We start from the raw sequence: 11667 nt of genomic DNA, 5'->3' as shown, positions 1-11667 counted from the left end.
AATAGGATCACAAGTCCGCATCTTGTACAGCAATTAACCACTAAGAAGAATATATGCAGTGTATTATTTGTTCAAACTGTACTTCCGATTTGATTTGAAACTGTCTCATTGCTATCTGTTTATCAATAAAACTATAGAAAAAAAAACCCTATGTATTAAAAACCTCTGATATTAAATAAGTATAAACAAAGCTATAATTAATATATAAATTTTAACAATTAGTGGAGAAGAGAAAAATACAAGTAAATAAACCTTTTATTCTGCATAAAAAAAAAAGTCCTTCGTTGTTGTAAGAATAGGAGTATTTTTATATGACTAGTCATAGTTCCATAATTTTATGCTTTTTAAAAAAAGATTTCGTCAGTTGGACTTTACTATCAAGTTTATGAAAGCATATTATTTGAAAGCCTGAATTTAACCCATGTAGAATAATGTGCTACTGTAAAATGAATATTGTTATAGCATATACTAAGGATATTAATAAGCTAATGAACTTCATAGTCTAAAGTGCTGTGTATATTGGAATAAATCTATTCCAATAAAGCTATTTTTAGGTAAACTATTTTGAATAATGAATTGATTTCATATTTCATTTTTTTGTTAGTCTTTAGTTTTACGTGCAGGACATTTTTAAATGAATTTTGTGGTTTTGTGGTTTTTTGATTGCTGATGTATAGATATTCTGCTTCAAGTCATTGTTGATTTGGTTCCTTTTCAAATGGAGATCTCTTATTTCATATAATAGTCTGTAATGGTTTTTAAAAGCTAAAGAGGGTTAATCAGTTATCCAGATCTGAATATTACAAGTTTTCAGCAAAAGTGAGATTTCTCACTTCTTTCTCTGAACCTCCACAGTTTATCTTGTTTTTATACTATTTTATATATAAATTCTTTCCATTTTACTACTTTGTGATAGATTCTTTCAGTGCAAATGATTTTCTTCCATTTTTGGATTTTCTGTAGCAATTTGTATTAAAGGAGGTTTCTAGTAGCCAGGCTTGTAGCAAGTGATCCCAGCATTCGGGAAGCCGAGGCAGGAGGATTGCTGCTGGCTGAAAGCCACCCTGTGCTACACTGTGGGTGAAAGGCCAGCCCAAACTACATAGTGAAACCCTGCCTCAAAAAAACAAAAATAGATAAACGAAAAAGTAGGTTTCTAGTTTTAAATCAGGTTTTCTATTTAAATGTTTTATTTGAAAATTAAGTAACATTTTGTTATAAAATACCAAAATAAAAGAATAGTGAAAATGCCTATTTTTTTTAAAGTTAATAGGGTGATTACTTTCCAAATACTCTCTTCTAATATATTGAGATTATATTGTCTCTTGAGTACTTGGGGAACACATTTTAGCCGCACTATGTTTTTTAGAAATTATTGTCATCACTTCCCATTCTGCTTTTCTTGGTAAAGAACTACTGCTATATAGCTAATCTATATATTTTGACCAATAGACAGTCCTCCAATGATACCTGCAAGAGGTGTCTAAATTGGTCTACTGTTAAATATTTTATTATGCTAATACACAAGTTTTACTTATAGTTCATAAAGTATAAAAACAAATTATCCTTTCTGACCTCAAATCCTATTGCTCTTCTTAACATTGTAAATGCTACCACTTTAACATAGGCAGTTTCTTTTTTCTAAAAGTAAAATTTGAAATGATCTGTGATTACTAGATGACATTTCCGTGTCATCAATCACCAGAAGAGCCATGGTGTTTTTAAAAAATGCTTCAGAATTAGAGGAAATATGCATTGACTGGGGGTGTAGACTGTTCATTTTATATTGTGGGGGAAATAAGTCATATTAAAAATCCAGTGTGATGATATTCATTCAAACCCTAAATGTTAGTTTTTCTGAGTGTATCTATCTCATTTCCATACACACAGTAAATTCTTATAATTGAAGTTTGAAACCAAGATCTTCATAATGTAATTGTTCCCATTGTTACCAAAGTGCCCTTCAGTAAACAGTCCTTTTTCAACAAATATTCAAACTCACAGAAATCCATATTTTGAAGTTATATTACCCTAATACTCAAACATTCAGAAGTACTGTCTTGAGAATCCAGAGTATTTTGAGCACTAAGAGGTAAGACATGCTAAAGAACAGACTGCTAGAAATCAGCTCTTTTTCATACTTGGAATATTATGAGTAACTTGTGCCTCTTATACCTGTTAAAATTATTTTGGATTGTTTTTATCTGCTTAAACATTGTAAGCTGTACATAAATGAAAATAGGGCTAAGCATGTCCAATTTTCTAGATCACTTGCAAGGTTTTTTATACTTTATTTTATAGGCAGCATAACTTTATGAATCACAAGTATCAACTATCACATAAAAACAGTTTAATGATATTCTCAGATTCTAAATGTATTTGTATGAGGATAACTGTACAAAAATGTGATGATGAGTATTGTAATATGCAATTTTATGATTGAGAAGTCTTCTGTTTCACTTCGACTTGTTTGCCAGAATAATCGCTTTTAAAAATGAGTTGGCAGCACGTAAATTGTAAGTGGAAATCTACAGTTAAAAAGATTTGGGGGGCTGCCCCTTAGCTCAGTTCTTTAAGTGGCTGCTTCAACAAAGCAGTCAGGCTCAGGTTGCTGTGGTTCGAGCCCCACAACTCAAGCCAGCCAAACCTGCCCTAAAGGCATTCTGAGCCAGCCCCCCACCCAAAAAAAAAAAAAAAAAGGTTTAAAGATACTGCTCTTTATGGTCCTTATTTAAAATGGATTTAATAAAGCAAGAAAACTAAAAAATTTTTGCAACAAGAGATTTTAACATGTTCAGCTATACAGTAATCATTTTGTAATGTACATAGATATTAAAATATCATGTATAACCTAAATGTATCATTTTTATTTGTAAATCATAACCTTGCTAAGCCTGAGGAAAAATAGTGTTAATTATTGTACTGTGATAATAGTGTTCAGGTTTCTTTTAAAAAAATGTTGGTATATTGAGAATGTAAGCTGAAATATTTATGACTTAATAATGAGTATAGTGTTTTAAAATATCTAGGAGAATCAGACATGGTAGTGCATGCCCATAATCCCAGCTTTTGAGAGACTTGAGACAGAAGAATTGCCAGGAGTTTGAAGCTAGCTTGAGCTACACAATGAGTTCAAGGCCAGTGAGGAGTATATTTAAGACCCTGTTTTAAAAACAAAGGGCTGGCCAGATAGCTCAGTGAATTAAAGAGGATTAAAACACCTGCTTAGGTAGAGCGAATTAAAGCGCCTGCTTAGGCAGAGCTCAGGGGCCAGGGTTCGGCCCCCCTTCCCCATTCCCACCACCGCAGCCCCTACTACCACCACCACAAGCCGTGTAGGCCCCACCCCCAGGGCGCTCTGAGATGGCGATAGAGACTGGGCATGGTGGCTTGCGTTTGTAATCCCAGTGCTTGGGAGGTTGGAAACAGGAGAATCACTATGAGTCTGAGCTACGTAGTGAGACTCTGTAGACCCTGTACTAAATACATTAAAAACAAAAAATGTAGGAGAATGGGTGATAGATAAAAATATAGGCAAAATAAGATTTTGTAGGATTTGCTAATTGTTGATAGAGAGGTAACGTGTTTTATTTCATCCATGTAGCCTTGATTTTATGGCCATTTCATGCTTTAATCTTGAAGGAGAAATATCACTTTATATATTTTATGATTTCATCATCTATAATGAGTTATACTCACTGTAGATACTCATCTGGCTTACAGTTTTAAAATGTGGTAAGAGAAGACCCATCTTGTCCCCCCTCGTATCTTTCTTTCACTGCCAGCATCCCTGCTTCCTATCACGATGCATAGCCCCGGCCCCCATGTGTGCCAGTGTCTACACTCTGCTCTTGTTCTGCACTAGGCTAGATGAGCATCCTCCTCAAGGGAGGCCCTTTAGTTCTGGTTCAGTCTCCAGGCTGTGATGACCAGGATGGCAGCAATCCTTGTCCCACTCCTGTTTCTAGCATCAGAGTCAGAATAACATCCTAAAGCCCCAAGAGTACAATGGGAAACTTAGAAATAGTCACGAGAGAAGTTGACAGTGAAGTGAACAAGAAGTTCTAGGGGGTAAAATGTTTGTTTTGGTTATAGAGCTGTATTACATTTGTTAGGTTGTCTTTTTTTGATGAGCATTTTATTTCTTTTGTTTGTTTGTTTTCCCCAGCAAGTACTGCTTTAGAGTAAAGTTAACATTGAGACAGGGTTGTGCTATACAGTTCAGCCTGGCCTTGAACTCACTTTATAGCCAGGCTGGCCTCAAACTCACAATGACCCTCTTGCCTCAGCTTCCCAAATGCTGAGAGCTGGGATTATAGGCATGCACCACCACACTCAGCAGTTAACTTTTTTAAAAAATATGTTTAGTACAAAGTCTCACTACATAGATCGGACTCCCAGTGATCCTCCTGCTTTCAGCCTCCCAAGTGCTGGGATTACAGGCTTATGCCACCATGCCCAGTCTCAGTCACCATCTCAGTGTGCCCCAGGGGTGGGGCCAGCACAGCACGCTGGGGCTTAGTTTTATTTTTATGACATAAGAAAATGGAAATCCTTATGAAATAGCAGTGTGCTAGCTACATTTTTGTAATAATCACATTTAGTAGTGTTACTTTTGTTATGTGGTTTTGAATAGGTACAAAACTAGTATTTCCAGAACATCTTGTACAATTTACAAAGGAAATACATTTCAAAATCAGCAGAGTACTGTCCCAATAGAAATACATTTTGAAAAAAAAATACATTTTGAATTGACATAACAGTCATTTACTAAATTTTCTGTTCTCCATGCTTTACATTTTAGAAAAATTATAAAATTTGTATCTGATGTCATGCTTCTCACAAATGTGAAAAGTTACTGGATTTTTAAAGAAAACTTCCAGTCCGTAGAAAGAAAATCTTTTCATTTTCTTTAACTTTTTTTATTTATTTTTTATTTTTTTATGATACTGGGGATTGAACTCAGGACCTTACACTTGCCAGGCAACTGCTTATTCTACTGAGCTATCTCCCCAGCCCAGAAAATTTTTTTGTACACTGTGGGATTCTTACTTAACTAAGACAAAAAATGATTAAAAAAATAAGCATCCTACAAAGCAAAAAGTGAAAACATTTACTTCTACTAAAACCTGAATATTGAAAGACTTTTGTTGAGAATTGTACTTTCTGTGGAAATTTGAATGTCTGTGACATCATCTATACTATTCATAGAATATGTAATCTTAGAGTATGTTTAATTGAAAGATAAGCATACTTACCTATAAAACAGATTGTTTTGTTACTAGGAAGGGATTTTGGCTTATATTTAATAACATACTAATCTCTTGCACAGAATCTTCCTGTTACCCGTATTTTAGACAATCTCATGGAGATGAAGTCAAATCCTGTGAGTAGCATTTTACATTGAGCTTGTAAATTGTTGTGAACTAATATGAAAAATGATAAAATGATATTTAATTTATTGTAATCTTAAGGGAATACATCAGAGAAAGGAAAGAGCCCATGTTTTCAGAGAGCCTTTTTAACCTTTATCACAGATAATCGAGAATTGGTTTTCTCAGCTGCCAGAACAATTCTATCCAGTTTCATCCACATTAAATGTAGGTTACATTCTGTATTTGTAATTAGAAGTAAAATATCCTGATGCGTAAGTTTCTATAAATGAAAAATAACTAGTCTCCTTATTTGGTGCAGTGTAATGATAACTACTCTTATTTTTAAGAAAACTGAATTAGGAGATGAATGCATAAAATAATTTTTAAATGAATGTATTCAGATAGTGGTAAATTCTCTTGGGCTAAAGAAAATAAGTTAAAAGAGAAATTGTTTGCTGAATAAACAAATGAATAAATATTTTTAACATTTACTTAAAGAATGGGTTTCTAAGCTGTCTTTCGACAACTGAAAGGAACATAAAAATCCTCACAATCTGTTTCACCAAAAGTACTACCATGTTACTAGGGCAAGCAACAGATGCTTATATTTGTAAGAGTCTGGAATCAAAAAAAGCACCGTGACCCTACCCCATCAGAACCCTAGGTTGAGTTGCTCTGAATGAATCACTACAGACTTGGCAGTGAGAGCTTCCTGCTCCAGACCCAAAAGAAAGATTAATGTGACATTTTTGATAATTGATAAAGTGTAATTATAATAAGAAATTAACCCAAGCAAATTTTAAAATTCATTTATAAGAAAACGAAGATACACTAAAACTTCCCTAAAAAGGCCAGTTGATAATACAAAAGGAATGGAACAGTTATGTGTAATGATAAGCTAACAAGGCCCAGGTGCTTCCATTTGAGGATCAGAATAAACATGTTGATAGTTAATAAAGTAACAGACTTTGTCACTGTGTCCTAGAATGTAGGAAGAGGAGGTTCTAGAAAAACCTCAGAAAAGTATAAATTTATTACTAGTTGTCTTAAAGAGCACAGCTTCATAAAAAGCAATAGATTTCTGAACATTATCCCAAACAATAGTGTTGAAAGTATAAGTAAATGCAGAACCTTACACAGATGCTGAACACATGAGGGCTTAACGTTTGTGAAGTGTGGTTACTGTCCTTCGACTTGATGTTGGGATGAAGAGTGAGAACAATAGCCTGCATTTATTGTGTACTTACCACGTGTCTAGACCCACTAAAGCATTTTTTATGTTATATCATTTAATTTTCAGTAGACCCTTCCAATAAGATACTAGGATTATCCCTTATTTTATAGATGAAGAGGACTGAGACACAACAGAGATCAATTAATTTACTTGAGGTCAAACAGTTAGTAAATGGTTGGGATTTTAACTACTGGCCAAATTTGTTACCATTGTGCTAGTTTGATCGATCAGGTAAGAACTACGAACTTGAGGAATCACAGAACTGTAGAGTTCAAGGAAACAGAAGTCATTTTAACAATGGAGGCGAAGCAGCAAAGGAAAGTGCACTTCCCGAGTCCCACTCCTGGAAGCAGACTTCGATCCAGAGACCTACCACCTCTGCACTCTTGCCTGGGGCTCACTTCCGCACACACTTTCCACATTTCTATCATAAACATGTAGATGGCTAAATCGTCTTATCAAATATTTCTCCATGTTGTAAAAGTTCACTTATCAGTTCTGTTCACTTTATAACTGAAGACACATTGCTACATGTATTTTAATTAGAAAAAGTAAAAGTGTTCCATTTAGAAAGCATTTCCTCGTTTATCTGCTAGCTGAGATAGCTGCCTGCTCTCTCTTATCCCCTCCCTCTTCCCAGACCATTTATTTGGAGGCACTGAGGGGGCTAACAAAGTGTACTAGGTTGCCCTGGCCGCTGAGCTTGCTGTATCTCATCTCAAATGCTTCAGAATGTTGCAATCTAATTTTAGATTCATTTGTATCATTTATATCATAGTCTTTGATTTGTCCCAATTGAATAAATCGAAGTTAAGATTAGGTATCAAATAAGTTTCATCTTGCCTTGTAAGTGTGCTTGGTGGTTGTAGTGGTTCCCTGGAGCCAACACGGTTCCTTCAGGGATTCTGACACCTCATGGGGTTTACTGAGACTGCTGTAATAGATCCAAGTAGCCACCACTCAGTGCAGGTCAAAATAGTAGATACCCAGATATTATGTTTGTTATTCATCAGGTTTTGGTTAGACCATTCATATGCCAGGGGTGAAAAATGAGTTCTTTGGCTAATTCTGCAATAGAAGGAGAAGAGGACAAAGTTTGGGAAGTACTTATTTCAAGTAGTAAAGCAGTACTTTCCTTTAATATCAGTACATTTCCAACTCCATAAAGGAGCCCAATCCGAAAGCTTCAGGTAAGAAAGGTTGTGGACAGTATTAGGTATTCTGTATGGTCAGTAAAATCATGGGCTTACAAAGATAGATCTGTAGATCAAAAGTACTTAAATACATAACTATTTTCAGGAGTATAAAACATGTTTTTGAGAAGCATAGTGATTAAAAACTTGGGCAGCAAAGTCAAATTGCCAGGGTTTTCAGGTATCGGACTTCCATATTTAGTATGTTGGCCTTAGAAAAATTATATAGCCTCTTGGTTCCCCAAATTTGCCCATCTGAAAAATGTGAATAACATTAGTAACTAACTGAAAGACTAGAGACTGAGTAATTTCATGTAAAGCAATTAAGGTTTAGCACATAGTAACTGCTCATTAAATTTTAGGGTTAGTGGTTATACAATCTGCACAGTTGATTCATCAACATGATATAGTATGTCAGACCATGACTGTCTTAGAGAAATTCCATAGTCATTGTAAATTCTCTTTCTTCTTTTTAAATAGGAAACTGATGACTATCGATATTTTGATCCCAAAATGCTGAGGGGCAATGACAGGTAAGCAGCTTTCATGTTAACATGATTTGTTGTGGGATTTCTCCTCAGGAATGAAATGATTGGGATTTTTTTATTATAAAACAATACTGGTGGGCCACGGAGATGGCTCAGTAGAATAAGTGCTTGCCTGGCAAGCTCACAGGCCTGAGTTCAATCCCTAGTTCCGCAAAAAAAAAAGAAAAGAAAAAATACTGATTATTACTACAAATTCAAACTACATAGAAAACTGTGTAAGGAAGCAGTATGTATTTAAACATTGTGACTCAGCTAATCACTGAATCACAATGGTAATTATAATATAGTAATTATGCGTAGTTTTTAATAACATCAATATTTTATGAGAAGACAGTAATCAGATAAATGTATTTCTGTATACTTGAAAATAAAACAAAATAGTGTGGGGAGGAAAATTTGGATAAGGTGTTTTTAAATGAGTGTTCTTATTGGACCAAATGAAAGAGGCGTTGTACTATACACCAGTGATTTACTTATTTATTTTTTAATATAATGGATCTGAAACCCAAGTCCCTGTGAACCATTACTACAAAGGCACTTTATGACAACGAAGCAGTCTAAATTTCTGAATTTTATGACGCACAAGGCATCGTGCTATGGAAAAAGAGCCCACAGGTTACAGAAGAAAGAATAGTGGATGGGTGTGTTTGCTTTTCCCTTACACTTGGGGATCTTAGAGCTTCATACCTGCCCCCTCCCCCAAGCTTTCACATCATTGTGGGTCATCAGAATACCACTGAGGGTGATCAAGGCTTGTTATTAATTTCTTAAGCTGTTTTGTTATTTAAAGTGTTACAGCTTAGAGCTGGTAAGAAAATTTGATAAATTATGGGGAGGAAAGATGAGGAGAGCCTACCACAGGGGCATTTAGAAGTGATAAAAATGTTCTGAAATTAGAGAATGATGATTATACAACTCTGCAAATATAATAAAAACCATTCATTGTACCCTTTTTCCTATATTCATAATTTTCTAGCTTACATTATTTTCTTCTTGGACTGTAGATAACAAGTAGATATGCTTTGCTTCCTAGGAGCTGAGGAATTTTTAAATCTTGACCGTAGCATCTGCATGATAGGAAGAGCATTAGCATTGATTGATACGACAAGATAGGCTCAGACTTTCATTTGTAAAATTTCTGGTTTTAATAACTAGCAGTACTGTGCTCCCCCAGCTTCATCTCTGCTCATCCCATGTCTGCTCCCAGAGCAACTTGGAGTGTTCTGAGGGAAGTCAAGCACTTGGATCAGGTGGACTTCCAGACACCTCTGTGGAGTAGACAGGCCACTGAAAGGAAGAGAAATGGAAGAGCTATATTTAGCTGCTGAACAATTAAGAGATGACAGTACTTCTCTCAGTGATTCTCAAAAATTACTTTTGAGGGAAATCTAAGCTGCCCTCGTAAAACACATCATGCCGCCTATTTAAGCACTAAAAGCAAAGTCTGACACGCAAAACTTCACAAAGTGTCTTTAATAAAAGAAAATATTTTAAATATATAATAAAAATAACAGGTGACAGCAAAACACAAATCCCTTTTCTTATTTTACCTTTGCTTCTTTTGCCGTATTACGTGGTTTTTTTCTTCAGTTTTTCCGCAAATATAGATCCCGTAGATTACATGAATATTGTTTTGAACATGGTGAAAACTTACCACATGAAACACTTGCTTCATCACTTCACGTATATTCACACTTCCAGTCTTTCTCAAGATAGCTGCTATTCAAGCTTCTAAAATCATATTTCAAAATTAATAAATCATCCCATTCCCTCTAAGACACTGAGATAGCTACTTCTAGCTAGAAAGCTAGCTGGAAAGCTGAAGGGTCCACCACTCTCCTCAGAGCTCAGAGGGAGGACGAATCATAGGTATCTGCCTAGCAGTGTTCACAGGTATATATGAGAGTGTGTTTCTTGTTTCTGTTTTCCTTGCAATGAAAACCATGAGTGAAATTTTCATTACAGTTCTTCTTTATTACAGCTCAATTCCTAGAAACAAAAATCCATTCCAAGAGGTAAGGTTTCTACAAAAATTATCTGCTCCTAGAAAAAAAAGATTAACCAAGCCATCTTGAATATATGTGTCATAAATCGGACTTTATGATTAGTGCATGCCAATCTTGATAAATCCTACTCTGTACACTTGTGATTTTTTTTTTTAATTCTCAGGAAATATATTTTCCTGAATTATAAATCTGTTTAAACTTACAATATTTGAAGTTTTAAAATGGCAAAACTAATTCACAGTAAAGGATTGCAGTGAAAATTCTATGTGTTTGGACCTTCTAAAGTTGTATTCCAAACATTTATAAACATGATATGATTATATTTGCATTTGAAAATACAGAAAAGCTTCTTAGTAATAGTAAATACTGTATAGTAAATAATATATTTGAAATTATATAAGTGCTAGATTTTCTAATTTCCTCTCTATAATAGATAGAAATTTGAAAATGTCCTTCAGACAAAACCATTTGAATTTATTTGCTATTACTTCATTGAATAATATAGTTAAGTTTCTTCTAAAGGTTCTGAAAACTTTTTGACATTCAACAGACATTAAAATTTTAAATGGATATACTTTTTAGAAATAAAGTTCTTAAATAGCAAATGGGTATAGCCTTTGAATAGCTAACATGTTTTACCTAAATTGGAAAATAGGTTCCAGTCTAACATACAGGTTGCTTGAAAGTTAAAATTGTATTTTCTGTTCTTTCAACTTAACTATTTCTTTCTCTGTTTACATTTTTAGGCGATTGTTTTTGTGGTGGGAGGAGGCAACTATATTGAGTACCAAAACCTTGTTGACTACATAAAGGTACATTTAGTCTTATTATTCTGTCACTTGGTGATTTCACATCTTTCGAATACATTCTCTGCTGGCTATCCTGACCCTTACGTTACTAGTTTCTTATGAGGCAGTGCAAAGCTCTTGTACATAGGTCACACGTAGTGCATATGCCCGTAGTCCAGACACTTGGGAGGCTGAAGCAGCCCAGGAGTTTGCAGCCAATGAGGGATAACAAAAATATATCAAAATATCTGAAGGAAGTGGGTTGTGGTGGCAAGTGCCTGTAATCCTCGCTACTCATACAGCTAAATCCTTTAAAGCAGTTTCTTTCCCTTTCAAGATATTTGTTGTACCTTTTGGGTTTTATTTACTCTTTCAGTTTCTTAACACTAGGGAGACAGTCAGCTGGGAAGGGAGAAAGGAGAAAAGAAAGAAGGGGAAACATATACATATACATATAGGATGGCTTGGAGCTGCACTGCTATTTCTGCCAGCGCCCTGAAAGGAGCAGTTAGTACTCACACGG

General features: G+C 34.9%; 1 protein-coding gene across 1 annotated transcript in view; it reads left to right on the top strand.

Moving 5' to 3' along the window:
- Scfd1 (sec1 family domain containing 1) overlaps positions 1-11667 on the top strand; it is a 123085-nt gene that overhangs the window by 94882 nt on the left and 16536 nt on the right. Inside the window, exons 19-22 of the mRNA XM_004637124.2 lie at positions 5333-5386; positions 8283-8335; positions 10332-10365; positions 11103-11168. Coding sequence (XP_004637181.1) covers positions 5333-5386; positions 8283-8335; positions 10332-10365; positions 11103-11168 — 207 coding nt within the window. The remainder of the gene's footprint in view (positions 1-5332; positions 5387-8282; positions 8336-10331; positions 10366-11102; positions 11169-11667) is intronic.

Source organism: Octodon degus, unplaced genomic scaffold (genome assembly GCF_000260255.1).
Source record: "Octodon degus isolate 3935 unplaced genomic scaffold, OctDeg1.0 scaffold00086, whole genome shotgun sequence".
Lineage (NCBI taxonomy): Eukaryota > Metazoa > Chordata > Mammalia > Rodentia > Octodontidae > Octodon > Octodon degus.
Note: the sequence above shows the minus strand (reverse complement) of the source record. Positions and strands in the feature narration are given on the sequence as shown.